General features: G+C 39.1%; 1 protein-coding gene across 1 annotated transcript in view; it reads right to left on the minus strand.

The window, feature by feature from the left end:
* The window catches only part of PCNT (pericentrin), a 97,550-nt gene that overhangs the window by 27,921 nt on the left and 49,149 nt on the right, over positions 1-20,480 (minus strand). Inside the window, exons 33-40 of the mRNA XM_009320827.1 lie at positions 20,408-20,473; positions 19,867-19,887; positions 17,516-17,743; positions 12,894-13,064; positions 10,786-10,938; positions 10,018-10,188; positions 8,658-9,779; positions 2,483-3,007 (exon numbers count right to left, since the gene is read on the minus strand). Coding sequence (XP_009319102.1) covers positions 2,483-3,007; positions 8,658-9,779; positions 10,018-10,188; positions 10,786-10,938; positions 12,894-13,064; positions 17,516-17,743; positions 19,867-19,887; positions 20,408-20,473 — 2,457 coding nt within the window. The remainder of the gene's footprint in view (positions 1-2,482; positions 3,008-8,657; positions 9,780-10,017; positions 10,189-10,785; positions 10,939-12,893; positions 13,065-17,515; positions 17,744-19,866; positions 19,888-20,407; positions 20,474-20,480) is intronic.

Raw genomic sequence — 20,480 nt, forward strand, 5'->3', positions numbered from 1 at the left:
CCATTTGTGTGTATATACATGTATATACACATATATGTGTATATACACACTCACACATACACACACACTGTATACTGCATCAGCAAAATATATATATTTATATATATATTTATATAAATATAAGGAAGAAATCCCCCTCTAAAATGTTCCTTAGTGTTCTTCTAGAGCTTATGGGAGAGGAGGGGATGTATGTCTTCTTGCTGTTACACACATTTAGAGAACATGTTTTGATCTATTGGCTTCTTGGTGCAGTAATGCAAGATTGATCCACATTGGTGCCAAAGGCTTTGCTCATCAGAAGGAAGATGTAAAATACTAATCTCCTAAACAGCGAGGCCAGCCTCACTTGAATTCCCCTGCAACCCTCTGGTCTACCACAAAGTTCATAAATACTTTGACTTCCAAATCGTTAGACATTAAAAACAGGAACAGTACAGTAACATGGGGCATTATGCTTCTCAGTGTAAAGCATTCTTCACTAGTTCCTATCACAGTGCAGACCTGACTGCATTAAATATGCTCAGGAGATTAGTCAACGTTGTCTGTATTTGGTTACGGGAAAGGCTCTCCTTTTTTTCATCCAAAGTGCATAGTGAGAACAAGTCAAAGCATTCTTCTTTTCAGTAAGTGTTTGATAGTCTGATCTAGGCATCCTCCTGAGAATGCAATTCTGATGTCTTGCTCTTGTCCAAAATAAAGTCCTGCAGTTCAGACATTCATCAGCCAGGTAAACAAACTTTGCCAGCAAATAGAAGTCCCACTATCGTAAAGAAAATGGATAAGACAAACAGTACATACGAAGACCCAACCACTGTGTTATTGGGTAATTTATATGGTTGACCTCCAACTTCATTGATGTAAAATCCTATCGGAAATATTAGGGCTGCCATACAGAATAGAATCACTGCAAAGAAAAGAGAAAAGAAAAAAAATGGTCACTGCTGTGTTAAAGTCAAAATATTTACCCATTCATAGAACAGTCCAGAAAAGCAAGCAAAGTATTCTGACCAAACTGAAAGGCTGAGATATTCCAGTACCTAACTGGCTTGAAATGACTGAGTAGGCTTTATCTCGCTTTTAAAACATCCCTTATCTACTCTCAAGAAAGATTAAAAGACCCCAATTTTGACTGTAATTTCAGTCCTGCTCACTAGATCATGAACTGTCTTTACAGCATAAAAAAATGGTGGATGTACTTCTACCACCATCCACAAGTTTAGTCAGAGTTCATTACTTCCCCAGTTATTTTAGTCATTTTCCCCAAAGTCAAGATAAACTAACATTCAACACTGAAGAAACTCCTTTTCTATTATCAGAGTTGTCTTTTTCCAACTGTAGTTGCCCTTTCCCGTTCTTCCACACAAATTCCTTTTCTGTAAGTTTAGCTAAAAATAGAAAACACACAGATTGTCATTGCAGTTTCTTTCAGATTACAAGATACCAGTTTCCTAAAGTTATATGAATGTTTCCTTAAGTAATGAAATATCCTTAAGATTTCCAACTGGAATACAAAGAAAGCTTTCTGATTCAGTTTAATCTAGATTTCTTAGTGAAAAACTTCAAATTCAGACTCAGTGAACAAAGAGAACCAAGCAACGAGGCTTTTTATTTCACCTGAACAGTTAGACTTATGTACATGGTTCATGCTTACAGCTGACTGTGTGGATGTACAAAAAAGAAACCAGAACTCCTATTAAAGCCATTCATTAGAATTACATTATGGATTTCACAGGCCTTCAGGTATCAATAGTGGTCAACATTCCTCACAGCACATGCCAGTACTCTGATCAAATCTAGAGAGAACATCCAGTGTTGTAGTATTTCCCAGGCGGCTAAGAAGGCCAACGGCATCCTGGCCTGTATCAGAAATAGTGTGGCCAGCAGGAGCAGGGAAGTGATAGTGCCCCTGTACTCAGCACTGGTGCGGCCGCACCTCGAATACTGTGTTCAGTTTTGGGCCCCTCACTACAAGAAGGATGTTGAGATGTTGGAACGTGTCCAGAGAAGGGCAACGAGGCTGGTGAGGGGTCTGGAGAACAAGCCTTATGAGGAGCGGCTGAGGGGGCTGGGGTTGTTTAGCCTGGAGAAAAGGAGGCTGAGGGGAGACCTTATGGCTCTCTACAACTACCTGAAAGGAGGTTGTAGCGAGGTGGGTGTTGGTCTCTTCTCCCAAGTAACTGGCGAAAGGACGAGAGGAAATGGCCTCAAGTTGCGCCAGGGGAGGTTTAGATTGGATGTAAGGAAAAATTTCTTTACTGAAAGAGTAGTTAAACATTGGAACAGGCTGCCCAGGGAAGTGGTTGAGTCACCATCCCTGGAAGTATTTAAAAAACGGGTAGATGAGGCGCTTAGGGACATGGTTTAGTGGGCATCGTGTTGTTGGGTTGACGGTTGGACTCGATGATCTTGGAGGTCTCTTCCAACCTTAACGATTCTATGATTCTATGAATTAGAATGAAATCAAACTTGAAATATCACTTACCAAAATCTTCTCCATATCTTGGTCGTCATCAACAGAGTAGGTGCTTTCAGAGAAAGCTGGAGATTTTCTCTCTGCTCCCACTGCTGCTTCCTCACTGCCATTTTCATACAGGTTAGAATATCCCAGCAATACAGAATTATCTTCTTGCATGGATGACCTGGTGTATATAATTTCAAAATCTGTGCTTTCAACTTCCGAAAAGGGTGTCAGATGAAGCACTGGCTGAAGTTCCATGCTTATATCTTGCTTTCTCACAATCTCAGGTGAGCCCCATGAAGCCATACCTGCAATGAAATTCTGGAAGTCTTTTGAAGTGTCTTTGCCTATGTTCAAATTGTGTTTTGGAGAATCAGGAGTTTGATGAATTTCCAACGTTTGCTGGCCATGCTTTTTCAAATCTTGCTCCTCTTCAGAGCTGTTGATCACGTCCAATTCCTGAGTCAAGATATTTTCTTGTGATTGCTTAATCTGAGTTTTTGGATTTATATTGCGAGTCGTCAAGTCAAACATAACTTCATCTTTTTCCTACAATGAAATAACACATTATTTAATGGAATTTAAATACAATTTTACAAACTGAAAAACATGCATTTAAAGAGATCTTCTCAAATTTAATAGCCATATCTGTTACTATTCCCAGGTTTTATGTAAAAATGATCCGACAGTTTAGTATATTTTATATGCCAGCTAACCAGGCTTTTTTAACAAGCATATCATTAATAGGAGAAGAAAAATAAAATCTGTACAATAATCAAATGTATTTCTTCAGAGCTGACTTTTGTATCAATCAGGAAAAAAGGGTATTCCTTGTAGCTGTGTAGATAATCTTCTTACTTTCAAATAAATACAAATCAAAACCTGTTGCTTTCCTAACTGGACAAATCTCCTGAACTATCTTAAGGCTTAATTCCTGACCCAGGGCACCAGGAAAAAAAATGGTTAAGAAGTCTACAGATGGTTCTTATGCCTGCCATTTCAATGCAGGAGAAACTATCAACCATCTACTTCTAGTCACTGGAAGGAAAAGCAACATGGATTCACGTGTCCCTTCATATGACAGACACAGCAGCCATACATACCAACATGTTTTATCCTAAATTTTGGTAAGGCCGTACTTGTACCTTTTAGTGTCCTGTTCCCACAGGGGTACTCTACTCTTTTTTTTTATTTTTCCAAGCACCAAACAACAGACTTAGGTCTCTGCTGATCAGCAACACTGCAGACCATTTCTCAGACTCTGACTCTATAAAAACAGATACACTAGGTCAGACCAAAGTCATTCTACGCAACCACCATCTCTGAGAGAGGCCAACAGGGAAACACAGCTTGCATGGACACAACAGGTGTCCATCTTCCTCAGTTCTTGTGATCCTTGAACATAACTAGCTATTTTCCAGCCTGAGGGCTTGGGTATCCGAATGGCCGCAGAACCTTTCCAGCATCTTTCCCATAGTGTGAAGGCACAGTCACTGACCAGGCCAAGGCTAGACTTCCACCTTCAAACTGCAGAGACATCTGAATAATGTCAATACTGTGCCATGGAGTATGCAGATACATCCCTGCCTACCTTGCTACAAGGGTTCTCATTTAGTCAGCATTTCTATAGAAAGAGCTTTCTTCCCTTCCCAAGGCCTCTTGAGGTGTCTGTTCTTTTTCTATGACCTTAATGCTCTTTTCAACAAGCAGGTGTGTCATACACACCATGGGAAGGCTGCTGTTGCAGAGCCACTGCTCCAACAAGTCCAACTGTTGCTCCAGAAGTCGAGAATTCAAACCTTCTCCCTGTCTTTCAGCCTCTAAACCTGTTACTCACTCCACCTGGAGGCTGACATCCAAATGGAACATCTCTGAACTCATCATGAAAATACTTTACCCTCATCCTTATAACCTCAGGGATCCAGTGTGGTAGGACTTGCCATCACCAAGTGATTAAGGAACCCTAAGGCTAGGGCCCAACTTGCTGTAATTCCAGGGCTTACTGATGTCATTAATATAGAAACTCCTAAGGGGAAAGTAGGCACAAGTGTGCTCATGGCAAAGGCTGTGCCTCTTCTGCAGCAGAAGGGAGATTCCAGAGCATATATTGAGCATGCCAAGCTGCAGCTTCTCTTCTAATGCCTCCACAACTTATGCAGAACGTCAGGCTGCCCTGCTTCCCCCACTTTTTTCATATTCAGTGCCCCAGGCACTGAATCCCCTAAAGCCCCCTCTGAAGTTGGCCCACCCACTGCTTGAAGAGGTGTCTGTTTTCCCTCCTTGCAGCCTTCCCCCCCAACTCCCCCCCTTCAAATCAGGAATTTTTGGATCCCTGGTTCTGAGGTTCCCTCTCTGTTTTACCACCATCATCCCAAGGAAGTTTTAACAGGACTAGAACAATCTTTCTGCAAAGGAACACTGCCGAACAGCAGAGCTTTGCCCTGTCCTTGCAAAGTGGTACCTCCCCAAGCATGCCTGCTCAGCTCCAAGCTGGGCAGCTCCCAGTAATCCAAGGTCTACACATCTCAGACCACACAGGCAGTCAACATCTTTCTGTTTGACAGTTCTTGGTTAATTTTTCCTTCAATCGCTTAATCTAAGTCATTTTAAGATAAAATTACTCTTTTGACCTATAAGATTCTGTGTCTAAGAGTCTAAATGATGCACTGTTTGAGAAGATATTTCTTTTAGTTTATTTTAAACCTGCCACCATGCAAGTTTCATTCTCCATACTTCCTACATTGTAAGATACAGTGAATAGTTGTTCTCTCTCTCATTTTAGACTGTCACCTTAATCCTTCTGTGTTAATCATCCATCTTAGCTGATGAGTCCTAGCCTGTTTTAAGCCTAGTGCTAGCTGCAAGTACTTTACCCTTTTAGCTGCTCCTCCAGCTTTCATTTTAATAAATTTCCCAATTTTCACATTGTTCCCACTTTTGAACCCAAGAATAACTGTACCAAGAAGTTTCCTTGCTCCTCTAAGAATGCTGCATTCGTTTGTTATGTTGACTATTACACAAAGGCTCTTCAATGTTAACAATTTGAATCAACTCTCATTCACTATTCAGGGTTAAGTAAAGAGCTGCTTAATCTCATGTGGGTTTTCTGTCTTGGTACTCCAAGCAGCAGTCATTTCTTTTCCTCTGAAGATGTTCTGTATAATAGCATTTAGCTAATCCATACTAGAACAACAGAAGTACCCAAATACTGTTATTTTTCCCCTCTCCAGCTCTCAGGCTTATGGTCACTATCTTGCTCAGATAGTTGATATTCTAAACCAAATACTGTACTTTTCTTTGTACTGGGATGAGCTAGATCTATAGGAAAAGGTCTATCATAATGAATGCTTGAAGACACAGTAGTTTACTTACTTTGACTCAATATATTCTCCAACTTCGATGATCATCTCTCCTCAGCCTACTTTAAAACTTTTAGCACTTAAACATGGAAATACATATACTGACATATATACACGAACTTAAATATTTCAGAATCTAAGTTTCTACTTGAAAATTGATTTTTAAACCATTTAACTGCCCCCAGAATTCCAGCATACCTTTATATCCTTCAAAATTTTACTAGTTCTCTCTTCACTGAATCCTAACTCCTTTTTTGCTGAACCTAATTCAGAATTAAGTTCTTCTTTATGAGGTGCCATCTTTACAATTAAATTATTTTCATTCTGTGAAGTATTTGTAGCCTTTAACTCTCCCTGCATTGTGTTAAAAGGAAAAATATTTTTTATGTGAGCCTTTTCCATGTTCATATAGATTGTATATTTTCCATATATTCTCAAATTGTATCTACAGTAACTATGCTGAAGTTGTGCATGCACCTCACTGTATATGTATTTTAAATGACAAACAGTATAAGTAATGCAGTTGGCTGGAACTCGGGTGGCATATGCTGGTAATGTAAGCTTGTAACAAATAATCATTACTAAGCTGAGATCAAGCAGCTGTATGTACTCTTTTTCTGGACAAGAGAAATACAATGTTGCTGCATGTGATTTCCACCAGAAAGCTGATAACTGACCTTCATGAGTTACTGTTATTACTAAGTGGCTATTACAATTCGAAAGAGACCTATAGAGACAGGAAAAAAACACAACCAGTAAATCTGGTACACAGTATTTGGTTATGGCAGCTGTTTATGTTCTTTAAACAGGGATCTAACAATCACTATCCGTATAAGCAACATGGGCCAGTAGACCACTAAACTGGAAGTCAGGTGCCTAAGCTCTGATGCTGCTCTGTATACATACATTCAGTAGTCTGAAGTAGTACATCATTCTGCATAGGTCATTCAACGTTATTCCTTCCCACCTGATCCCTTTTTCTGAGGGGTTTCTGAGACAGACCCTGAATGTACAGTTTCACCTAGGCAAATGGCACCGATCCAGATTAGAACTTATAAGCAAATAGATACAAACACCAGTAAATATCACGTTTTGCATAGCTACACTCTTCATTTCTGCTTAAAAAATAAACATGTCATTTTACACAGTAATTATCCTTTCTTTTCTTTAAATAAGGAGAGATGGCATTCAAGTATAATTTAAATATGATACATCCTAAATACATCAGTGTAGCTTAAAGATAACAGACAAAAGCCTAATGAAAACCCACTGTTATTACTGAGTACGTTTTAAAATGAAGAACTGCATCCTGTTGCGATTGCTGGGCTATGAAGCAAAATGGCAAAGTAATATTGAACATTCTGTAACATCACAGTAACTCTGCAAGTAGGTTTTTACCATTAGTGATACCAATATTAAAGCTCAGTTATTTTGCCTAACGTTGAAATCCAATAATTCTACAAACAAACCATAATTTCCAGCCTTTCCAAAGGCCATCTTCCCTTCCCACTACAAAGGGGCAAGTAAATACCGTGTAAGTCAGCCACCCTGAATTTTTATGCCCATATCATACTGCCAGTCAGGACCCCCAAAATCCACATAATCCCAACACCTAACTTTTTTCCTTTCCTATGCACTCAGAAACTCTTTTCATATAAGCCTTCTTAGTAACACTTATCACCTCTGTAAGCGAGCTTTAAAAGGCAGTAAGTTGGTATATGACAGACAACTACAGCTCTCTGAAAAACAGGTCATCTGGGTCCTACTGCTTTCCAAAATTGAGTAATTTAATAAAAGTTCACATTAGGTTATCTGAAGCAAATGGTTCTAGAAAAGATTAAGAGTAAATACAAGAAAGATTCACAGTAAATAAAGATTTCTAAAAAAAAAAGATACATAAAGTATTTTCAAGTAGTTCTCTCAGACAGTCATAAAGTATGGCAAACATAGTCCTAGCAGCTTGTGGTGGGTTGACCTTGGCTGGCTGTCAGATGCCCACCCAGCTGCTCTCTCACTCTCCCCCCTCAACAGATCAGGGGGAAAAATAAGATGGAAAGTGATTGTGGGTGGAGATAAAGACAGGGATATCACCTACTAACTACTCTCACCGGCAAAACAGACTTGACTTGGGGAAAACTTATTTAATTTATTGCCATTAAAAATAGAGTTGGATGGCAGGAAACAAAGACACACTGAAACAGCGCACACACACACACACCCCCGTCTTTTCTCCCCAGGCTCAATTTCACTCCTTCATTTCAGACTCCTCTACCTCCTCCCCTGCAGTGTGGATATCTGCTCCAGCATGGCCTCTTCCATGGGCTGTTTCTCACGCTTTTTTTCCCCTCACTCCTCACTGGCTGTGCAGTGTTTTGCCCTTTTTTAAATACGTTTTTGCAGCAGTGCCACGCACATGGCTGACAGGCTCAGCTGTGTCCTGCGTTGGAACCAGCTGTACGCAGCATGGAGCAGCCCTGGCCTTTTCTCATAGAGGACCCTTGCAGCTCCCCCACTGCCAACACCTTGCCACCTACACCCAATACATACCTTAGGATCCATGCCCGAAACAATATCCAGCTCAGAAAAACTGACTGGATTAAGTTTCCATGCATCCTTGCACTGTTCTTAGGCCTTCCAGGCATCTACCTCTAGCCACTGCTGAAGAAACTACACAAAGATAGACAGACCCTTCAACTGACTCACCACAGCCATTTTTATGCCACAGTATTCATCTTCACCCTTTCTTACAGCACTGAAAAGGATAAGCTATAGGGCTTTATATGACACATAAAATTGAATTATTTTAAAAAACAAATACTATTAAAAAACAAATCACATACCAGTTTATCAGTAGGGGAAGCCAGTACTGCAAATGACTGATCAACATTTACTTCCAGTTCTTCCAATTCCTCCATTACTTTCTTAAGGACTTCGCCTTTTCTTTCTCTCCGGCAGAATGGCTTGAGAAAGTTAGTCTCTTCATGATCACGTTGCTCCTTTGGCTTGTATGACTCCAACTGTGAAATAAGTTCACCTCTTTCCAATCGTAAGGCTTCAAGCTCTTTCACATATGCCTCAATTTGATCTTTCAGTTTTGCAGTGCCACCTTGCAGTTCATTGATTTCTCTCTGATAAGCTACTTCTTTCTGATTCAGTGCTTGCACTTGGAAATCAAGTCTAGAAACTTCTAACTGAAGACTATAAACATCTTGAGCCTGACTTGCATCTCTCTTTTCCAACTCGGTTTGAAGCTCTGCTGCCTTTTTTGTTAAGTACTGCAACTTTCTTGTATCAGCTTCTCTTTGATCTGCCATTGTCTTCATTTGCATATCTTTCTCTAGAATATTTGCTTCCCTTTCTCTCACAGTATCTTCAAGTTCTTGAATACGAGAAGTTGTCATCCTTACTTCAACCTCTCTCTGAGAAAAACGTGTTTGGAAAAGGCTGTACTCTTCCTGAAGTGCATTGTACTGTATTCTCAGAGAGGTCAGCTCTGCAACGTGCTGCTCTGATGACTCTTGTAATTCTTGGCATTTTTTCTCCAAAATTTCCACTTCCATTTTGAACTGCAGTTCTTTCTCTTCCAGTTGCTGCTGCAGAGCTTCTCTAGCAGTTGAGACAAACTCTAGTTCCTCCTGAAGTTCTCTCGCTTTGGAGAGTACCAATGAGTTTCTTCTGTTTGGAGCAGTACCACCCTGACAATCTACCAGTCCCTTCTTCAACTCATTCTGAAGGTTTTCCACTGGCTTTCCCAATGCATGCTGATAGAGATCGTCTTGGTTGTCACTAACTTCATGACATACTGGTCCAAATTGTGCCAGCTCTTTTTGAAGCTTCTCAATTACTCCATGGAGTTGCTCTACCTCTTCATCTTTGTCCTTATGCAGCCTTTCCTGGTCACCACGAAGGTGCTCGACAAGGGATTTGAGTTCTTCAATTTCAGATTTTTGGTCTTCCACAACCTGAGCAAAAGGGTAAGGTCTGAATATTTCTGTATGTAGGCAGAATTACTATTGCACGTAGAGTTTAAATTACATTAAATCACACATTTAACAGCAAGAAGAATTGCACACTTCAGCTGGTAGCTACTCAGAAAACTCTCTACTTTCCTAAAAGAATTATCAAATAGATTTACAATAAGATTCTGTATACCTTGCTTCCCTCAAAATCAAGCAATGAACATATAGTAAATACTCTTACTTTATTCTCCAGAGCATCCTCTAGCTTGTGCTGGAGCCGCTTAATCTGCTCATTCAAGTGATCAATTTCTTGATTCTTTTCTTTAAGTAGTGCTTGTGGGAATGACAAAGCTGAGGAATCACTAATACCCAGGTCCTGATTTTGCTTCACATGAAGTTTTGTTAGATCCTCCTGATCAGAAAAACCAGCAATCTCATTAGAAAGGACTTACTTTCTCTCCCAACCTAATGGCAGAACAGAACTAAGGGCTTTATTTAAACATTCTTCTCCTTACTATAACGTTAAGAACTCAATAACACAACTACAGCTACCTTGTTTAGATTTGTACTACTGGATTAGATTGCTAGAACATTTCTCAACTTTCAAGGTAAGAGATGAACACTCTAGTTGCCAGACTGACAACCAACCAGTTTTCTAACTTGTAGCATTTGCTATGGCTGTAGAGGTCAGGAATGCACACAAAACTGTGTAGTGTTTACTAAATGACAACACTGTAGTTCATAATCTGTCAGGGCTAGAAAAAAGCTAAGCTTTTTATTTAAATCAAATGACTGTAGAAGATAATGCCATAAGCATGAATCTAGAGTATCGGGGGTTTTTTGTTCTACGATAACCAGCATTAGCCTTGTAACAGTAATGCAATATTCCCTCGACAAGAGAAACAAACTTAAGTATCTGTTTATAACATCACGAGATGAAGACCACAACACTCAAGAAAGGAGGTCTCTGAAGTTTTAGCTGGTGCACACTAAAGCTAAGGAAACCTACCTTCAAGTGTGCATTCTCTAACTGAAGCTGGCTGATGCTGGAAGTGCTAAGGTTTTTTTGCATCTCTAACTGCAATTTCAGCTGCAATATCTCCTCATTTTTACTGATCAAATTATCTTTATATTGTTCTAGTTGGTCTAACAAGCTTGCAATCTAAAAAAAGAAGAAAATGCATAGTTGTTTCAATTAAGTCCTCTTATTGAAAAGCTAAAACTTCATTCGTCTTATTTACTGAGAGCAAGTAACTTCAGCAAATTCTGATTTAAACTCTCTCTCTAATCAGTTTGCATTAATAAAATACTTGAGACATAAAAAGAGTGAGAAGCTAGCGTTCCAGCTCCTCAGCTGTGAAACCAAAGTACCACAAAGGTGGTTTTCCATTTTCTTTAAAAAACAAAACAAAACAAACAACTAACTGCTCATTAAAGATATGTTAATCTATGTTCTGAATAATCAAGCTTTGACCACTGATGTAATTTGACATAATAGGAGACACGTTAGCATTTGATGCCTAATGTAATCACAAGCAGTTAACATAATCACCATTTTCCTCCTCCTAGAAGATAGAAATTAGCACTGTGGTGCTAATCCCAGTAACACAGCAATCAAACAAGTTCTGAGTATTGGCTCCTTCAACCTGTAAAAGGGTCAATTACTATACATTTCTCTGTTTGTAGCTGTTTGAAAGCTTGAGAGCAAAGAGCTATTTGGAAACACTGTGATCTTGCCACCCACAGGTTTTATCTTCTCTTGCCTTAATGGGTAGTAAGGTATAGGGGCTTTGAGAATGAGAAAGGCTTAGTGGCTTGTCCTGGTTTCAGCAGGGATAGAGTTAATTTTCTTCCTAGTAGCTGGTACAGTGCTGTGTATTGGATTTAGTATGAGAACAATGTTGGTAACACACTGATGTTTTAGTTGTTGCTAAGTAGTGCTTACACTAGTCAAGGAGTTTTCAGCCTCTCATGCCCTGCCAGCGAGAAGCTGGGAGGGGGCACAGCCAGGACAGCTGACCCAGACTGGCCAAAGGGATATTCCATACCATGTGACATCATGCTCAGTATATAAACTGGGAGGAGTTGGCCAGGGGAGGGGTGACCACTGCTTGGGAACTGGCTGGGCATTGGTCGGTGGGTGGTGAGCAATTGCATTGTGCATCACTTATTTTGTATAGTCTTTTATCACCAGTATTATTTTCCCTTCCTTCTCTGTCCTATTAAACTGTCTTTATCTCAACCCATGAATTTTACTGTTTTTTTTCCCCGATTCTCTCCCTCATCCCACTGGGAGTGGGTGGGTGGGGAGTGAGCGAACAGCTGTGTGGTGTTTAACTGCCTGCTGGGTTAAATGACAACAGGCTTCTGAAGTCAGACTTCATGAGAGACATGGAACTTCCATCTGTAAGAAATTAGGGTTTTTTTAATCTTACTGCTCTTGAAACAATGGTGTACAATTAACTGGAGGATCACCCACATTTTTCTTTGCACATCCTAAGCTGGACTGTATGTTATGTTATTATTATAGTATCTGTAATATACAAGTATTACATAAACATACAGCAGAGGTGTGTGTGTATGTATTTGTGCATGTAAATCCAATAAGAGTTCTAAATAATGTGACCAATTACACTGCGTTTCAGCTTATCTTGGCACAAGAACTTATCGCTAACATTCTCTGGCTCACAAAATAGAGAAGGTCAGATGACACCATTATGGGTAATTGTCCTTTCTGTTCTTAAAGGAATTATCGCTCACTCTCAAAGTCAAACAAAAAAATATCTACCTTCTGCTCCACTTCAACTTGGGAAGGAAAGGAAAATCAGTTTACAACAGATATTGATCAGTCTCAAAGTTGATGTGAATCATCACAAGACAGTTTCCAGTGGGAGGGGAGACGGACGGACAGGGGGATGACAAAACAGAATAAAGCAAGAAAAAGGAAGGTTAGTTAACACCAAAGCATAAAGAATACTGGGTAAGAAGGCACATTTACTACAACATTAGTCACTGGGTTTTTGAATGGCTTAAATTCCCAGTTACAAGTTTGCACAAAATGTTTCTGCAACTACATGAATGACTCGGAAGTCTACAGGACCCTACCAAAACTCTTACCTCTCTCTCTTTTGTCTGAAGTGCTTCCTGCTCTGCCTGTAACTGCTCCTTCAGCACTGGGGCAGAACTGCTGTCGGCTGGTACTCTGTGCCGCGCTTCATCCAATTTAGACTGTAGGGCAGAGATCTGAATCAGGTTATTGTACTGTTGCTGTTGCAATGCCTCTTTATCCTGCAAAATATATTTTTTTTTAATGTTAGAATTAGTTGTTGTCAATATACATACCCACCCAACCAGAACAATCCCACCAAAATACTTCATCATCTCTGACAAACCCTGGGACAAGAAGAAAAGTACATAATCCCAATGGCCTATAAAGAAACAGGAATTCAAAACAACTGACTAGTTTTAAGCTCACCTAAGTTTTTACCCCTTTATTTTTTTTTAACCCACATTTAACAACTTCTGAAAATTTAGCATTCAGTGATATATTATACTTTCTCAATTACACAGCATTTTATATATTTAATAACCTAAACATCTTGTTCTTGTAGCCATTTCGAAGTTTATTACAATACCATGTATTTGCCAAGCTAAATCTAAGAGGTGGAGACTTAAGAGATGAAGAGTTTTGGGTAGATCAAAAACCTACTACAAATACACCATGTTAAGTCAGAAGGTGAAGCACCAGCACTAAGTTTTGTCAGATCTGTGCTCTGTCAAGCTACCATAGTTTTATTTATTTATTTTAAAAACTTCTCCTTTGGTCTCTCTTTCTCTCACAGTCTTTCTCAATAGCTGGGTCAGTCCAAGTTTCACTTGGGAAGTTGTCCAAACAGCAGGCATATATATCTGTACTTAATACAATAAAGGAAAGCTGGGCAAGAAACTTAAGGCAGTAACTGCTTCTGCCATTCCAACGCTTATTCTGCCCATAGCTCAACACACGTACCTCTAACAGAAGGGTTATTTTAGACTCATCATATGATTTGCCAAAAAATTATGTAAAATTTGACCATCTTTTCTCTAATCAAAAAGACCTAAGACCCAGAGTACATGGATAGCATCTTCTGATCTTAAAATGAAAAAAGCATCAATTAAAAAATAACAAATAGATTACAAAGTTAACGCTGTATTGCAGCATCAAAACAGCATGCCCAAGAACAGGTATTTAAAACAGTTCACGTCCATACTAAATAGGCCACCTGATTTCCACCCACTAGCCCCCAGCCAGCCCCCGCTGGCTTTCTGGCCAGCTCTGGGGGCAGTCCAGGCACACAGAGCACACAAGAGGAAAGGAAATCACAGGGAGACAGCCAGTTAGGGTACAAAGCCGTGTCATTCACACCTACTATCACTGGCAAGATAAAAAACAAATGTAATAATTGTGACTGCATCACCTGCACTTTTTTGAGTAGGAAAGCACCTATCACAGAAATACTTTTGTTTGTCCTGAAGGGAAAAATGAAAACTCTTCTTACTGTCGCAAGAAATCTATGATATTAACAAGCCCCTTAGGTCTCCTGCTGCTGTACATGAAAGGACACACATAACAACGAAACCCAAGCAATAACAGAGCCTTTTTTTCTTTTACATTAACTAAAAATAAGACATTACCCGCACCATTTTAAAGCTCATCTGATCAACTGACAAAAAGTCTCCAGTAACAATGTGCAAATCCAGATTCCTGCAGAACTGGGCTGCCTTAACTCAGATGTTCCTGCATTTACTGGGCAGCAGAGCTGCAAATGTGCCGTAGCTCGTGGTGTCAGCACGGCTCTGCACACAAGACTTAAGTTTCTCCTAGCATTCTCCAGTTGCTATGTTCTGAGGTTGCTACAGTGACCCAGCAAAAACAAGTGGCAACCCAGGCAAAAATCAGAGCTTTATGTAATGCACCTTCACTGTAAAACCTTCTTCTGGATGCCCACGCAGATATAGTCTAACATGGTATCTTTTCTTTCACTGATACCAAAATCCATAGGATAGCAGACTCCCTGAATGAGCCCCATTTTCAAGACCTCAGGCCAAAGAATGAGCAATCCTTCCAGCACAACCCTAACCAGAAATGTCAATGTTACATATCAACAACCTGAACAACTGAAAGGAATTGGACCAGGAAAAAACAAAGACCTGCTCCATGCACATGACGGCAGGATAAATGGATCTGCTTTCTGTGAGGTTAGTCAGTATTCTTCACAAAAGATACCATTCCATATTCAAAATTACTCTTTCCAGACCCATTTCTTATTAGTGTTAGTCTCCATTATCTGCAATACCTACGTTTTTCATATGTTGGAATTTGGGGGACAATAAAAATCTGTAATTGCCATTCACATCAAGTGTATTTTTACAGAAAAATTTCATGACATGCAATCATGCTTAGAGCTCTGTTGGCACTTATTTATTGCACAAAATTACTTCAAGACAAACTATTACAATGCCTATACAGTTGGCAAATTGAATAGTATAACCTTGTTTAAAGCTGATGAATTAGTTTCTTGGAAAAAAGGAAAAAAACAAGAGTCTGAATTTGGCTTATTTAGGATTTTTAGGAAAGACCAATTTCCTGGGACATTCAGACAGCTAAAAGAATATTTTGAATTCACATGGATAAAGAAAGCCGGTTTAACAGAAAGCTAAGATTTCCGAGACAAGAGCAACTTGTCACAGTCTCCATCCACTCCAAGGCAAGCCAGACAGAAAGCTAATGGGCATGGCTTTTGTATGTTTGGATAAAAATTACAGAACAGCTTAAGCTAGGGAGGGTCTCTAAAGCTTTCTGGTCCAACCTCTGACTCAAAGCAGAACCAACTTGGCTCTGCTCAGGGCCTCGGCCAGCCGACTTCTGAACATCTCCAAGTCACAGACACCACTGCCACTCTGAGCCCCCTTTTCAGCATTTGGCTGCCCCCAATATGACCATTTCCCCCTACCATTTAATTGGAATTTCCCCTGTTGCAGTTTATGCTCATACTTTCTCATCCTTTCACCGTGTACCTCCAAGTCTGTCTCCATCTTCTCTATAACCTCATATTATGTGGTTGCACGCAACAATAAGATCTCCGTAAAGCTAAACAAACCCTGTTCTCTCAGCCTCCCCTCAAAAATCATTTGCTTCAGCTCCCTGACCATCTTGATAGTCCTTTGCTAGACTTGCTCCAGCACGCCGATGTCTTTCTTGCACATGAGAGTCTAAAACCAAGCAGTTCTCCAGATGCAATCTCTCAAGTGCCAAATAGATAGGAATAATAGTACCTAATAAACTAAGACTGGCTAGTCTATATCACGTTAGCTGAAGCTAAAACAAAAAATATTTTGTTCAATATTTTTAAAATGAAAAATAATGGAAGCAAATATTTACAGAATTAGCAATTAAACTAATAAATTTAGTTTAGATCATGCCATTCTCAAATCTTCAAACTTGACAGCTTAAGCTAGGGAGGGTCTCTAAAGCTTTCTGGTCCAACCTCTGACTCAAAGCAGAACCAACTTGGCTCTGCTCAGGGCCTCGGCCAGCCGACTTCTGAACATCTCCAAGTCACAGACACCACTGCCACTCTGAGCCCCCTTTTCAGCATTTGGCTGCCCCCAATATGACCATTTCCCCCTACCATTTAATTGGAATTTCCCCTGTTGCAGTTTATGCTCATACTTTCTCATCCTTTCACCGTGTACCTCCAAGTCTGTCTCCATCTTCTCTATAACCTCATATTATGTGGTTGCACGCAACAATAAGATCTCCGTAAAGCTAAACAAACCCTGTTCTCTCAGCCTCCCCTCAAAAATCATTTGCTTCAGCTCCCTGACCATCTTGATAGTCCTTTGCTAGACTTGCTCCAGCACGCCGATGTCTTTCTTGCACATGAGAGTCTAAAACCAAGCAGTTCTCCAGATGCAATCTCTCAAGTGCCAAATAGATAGGAATAATAGTACCTAATAAACTAAGACTGGCTAGTCTATATCACGTTAGCTGAAGCTAAAACAAAAAATATTTTGTTCAATATTTTTAAAATGAAAAATAATGGAAGCAAATATTTACAGAATTAGCAATTAAACTAATAAATTTAGTTTAGATCATGCCATTCTCAAATCTTCAAACTTGACAGACACACCAACAATACTTAACCAAGGAATATTGCTGGGAGGAAACTGAGACATTTAGTTTAAGAAGGTAGAAAAGGTTACTCAGATGTTTGGTAAAAGACAAATACTTTTGCTAAATGGAATGTAGTTCTTAACTCTAAGCTGTGATTCAATCTGCAGTAGTTACAAAGCACTAAAAATTTCAGAGTATGGAAAACAGATCTGGCTGCAAAGGCACATAGCAAGAAGAGCTATCAATTAGGATAATATGATTTTAAACACAGTTATTTATTGAAGACACACGATCGATGTTTAATATTCAGTAACACTATCTTCTCAGGAACTTCCAGAGAAGCAAAAGAGCAGCTCTGATCCATGCAAACATGACAACTGTCAAAAAGCAGTCTCTATAGTAAGTAGGCTTATAGTTCGTAAAACCAGAGTTTGTTTAAAACTGTGGCTGTGATACCTGCCATTAATACAACAGTTTAACTCACCACTAGGTACACTAGGGATAGTCTCAAACAACACTAACAGTCATTGAGGACACTGTCTGCATAATGCCACTCCCATTTAAATAAGTATTTAAAAATTACTTCTTTTAATTCGATTTCCACTTTCTTCATTTTTTGCAGTTGTTGTTCCAAGTAGTGTACAGTCTTTGAGACTTCAGTACCATTGTGCTCCAGTTCTCGTATCTGTGCCACCAGTTTTTCTATCTCTTTATCACGAGCTGTAATTTCTTGGTGTTTTTGCTCCTTTTCTAATAACAGCTTATTGTAATCATCCATCTTCTCTTTTATTTCTGCTTGCAAAGATTCTACCTATACAGAAATCACATTATACAGATATTCAGGCAATATAACAAAGTTCCAACTGGAAGCAAGAGTAAGAAGGTGGAGTTTTACTATGGACTAAACTATGCTAAAATCCCAGATGAAAGTAAAGCCAGATGCAGACAGAAAGGATGAAAAAGTAACTTTCTGAAATCTTGTTTTCCAAATGCAGCAGCTCTTAAATACACATTTGATTACTCTCAAAGTTTGCAGTATTCTAACAAAGTGCTGGATGAAGGCATACTCTCAAGGCCCAGCGGTCATCAAAGAGGGCCTTGTGGTGTGTGGGGTCTTTTTGTTGTTTTTTTTTGTTTGAGATCAAGAAACCCCAAGATTACATGAATTATTACTAATAGCATTAGATGTATTTCTGTAACCTCAGAACCCTCTTCCAGTACTTCAAGGAATTCCAGTTTAAAGGAAGATACTAAGAATTGAAAGATAAATATGCAACGTAACATACTCAACGTCTGCAAATCAGAGAGATTCACATAGTCAACATAGAACAGGTACTCTTTTTCCAAAAATCGCTTAAATATGAAGACGATAATTTTGCATTTGAGCTCACTGAGATCCAATCATGCACAGAGCTGCAGGAAAACGGTCACTCATTCATCCCAGTAATGAACGTGAAGGCAAGGCTAGGAGCTTTAGTGGGTAACAGATGCAGGAGAGAACCAAGTGTGACAGACAGACTACGTCAGAAGTGACTAAGTCATTAAACACATTGAAAGCAAGATCAGATAGGAAAGCAATGGGAAACCTTCTAAAGGAGAAATAATTTGGTCAATACCAATGAGCAAGGAAGATGATATTTTACAAGATAAATGCTTTGTTCATCAATAAGTGTCTGAATTTACGCAAATTCCTCTTCAATATTATGAAATAAAAATCCTTTGTATTAATATATAACTTTACCTCTTCAAAGTATTGTACAGATATTACTAAAGCAGAAAAACACCCTCTAGCAAAATACAGAAGAATAGAGTTAATTTACTCAAATTAATAAGCATGGAGAGCATCACAGACTAGTCAAGAATACCAAAAGTGATTAACATTACATTTTCAACTGCTTACAGGCACATACACATTTCCTTAATTATGTATATATTAAGTTTTAATCCTTTCTGAGAGAGGTTGCAAAGTTACAGCAGCTAGTCTCAATTTTTTCAGATACTCCTCTTTACTAAGCCACAAGCACACTAGTTAACTGTCTGTCATCCACCTAACATCTTGGATAGAAAACAAGCTGTGGTCTTAATAGTTTGACATGTTTTGAATAACGTGACACATATCCTTTATGATTCTGTATGCCCAAGATTGCTACAGAGGTATGCCTTCTGGGTACAAACAGATCTTCAACAAGTCATGCGGCCTTCAAAACAAAAATCTTTGCCATTCTTTTTCTGATCTTTGCCACAGTGTAAATAACACATAGGCTACGTGTGTGATGTACTCGGAAAATCTTAATGACAGATAATGGCATTCATGCAAATGAGAAGCCAAGACTGATGCAGAATGATATGTAATCACTCCACTTCTGAAGAAGCCTAACAAAGTCCTATCAGAGGCTACAGAAGGCAGACGACAATCAGGTGTGCTCCAGCATGGAAAATTCACTCTATCAAAGATTCTGTTGTTCCTACAAGATTTGCTTCTCTAACACCGAGGTACACAATTTCATAAACTGTAAATAAACAAATAGATGGAAATGAAATTTAGTATTATACACATTTAAGTTTTATTAAGAGCAGGGCCACAAACAAAAGCTGAAGGCTAAGACACAGTGTATCATCGTAATTCCATTACCTTTGTTTCATACTCCAAATCTCAACTTCTCCTTTCACGCCAAAAAGCTCTTTTACAGTAAGTAACTGCCTGTAATACATCTGAGCAATAAGCCAGGAGAATGAAGCACTTATGTACAGGAAATTAAACTGAAAGCAGTTCCTCACTCCCTGCAAGAATTCTGCCACCCTAAAACATGTACCCTTATCTCCAAGCCTTGACATTATCAAGAACAGGAAAAAAGCCAGAGCAGATCTAATTAATAGAAGGGATTGAAAGGAAAAGGAATGAAAAGTTAGAGATGTTCATGCTGTTTTCCATACCTGTATAATCAATTCATAGTTCTGTATAATGTTCATTTATGTGGGGAAAAAAAAAAACAAAACAAAACAAAAAGCAAAAGTTAATCTTTGAAACCAAGCATCAAACAAATAAACATGTGAAAAAAAGGACTGATTTATAAACTTAAATAGGACAAGGTATGCAGACAAAGAACATCTTATTACAACTGTTATAGCTGGAGAAACTAAACACATTTAGAACCCAGAAGTCATCCCTCAGGTCTGCTCTACAGAGCAGAGTGTCTGTATTGTTGTCCTCCTCAGTTAATTCAAACTAGACTCAGGCTGTGAAACTTTACTGTAATGCACGTACAACACTTCTTTACATCTCCATAAGAAATAATGCAAGTACACTCTCACTGCCTAAATGTAGTCCAGTCAGCTGGGGGAAAATCTGCTCTCTGGGTGACAACAGAGAAAAAAAAAAAAAAAGAAGTCTCAAGAGCCAGTCCCCCAAGACAATACAGGTTTTGGTATTTAATTGTAGTAAACTCCTTCAGCCAGTAAGTGTGATTTTACTCACCCTGTACTCTCTGGGCTCTCCTGAAGTCTGTGATTTTGCTGAAAGTTTTAACTGTTCTTCCAGTTTCTGAATT

The sequence above is a fragment of the Pygoscelis adeliae genome, unplaced genomic scaffold (assembly GCF_000699105.1).
Source record: "Pygoscelis adeliae isolate BGI_AS28 unplaced genomic scaffold, ASM69910v1 Scaffold63, whole genome shotgun sequence".
Taxonomy (NCBI): domain Eukaryota; kingdom Metazoa; phylum Chordata; class Aves; order Sphenisciformes; family Spheniscidae; genus Pygoscelis; species Pygoscelis adeliae.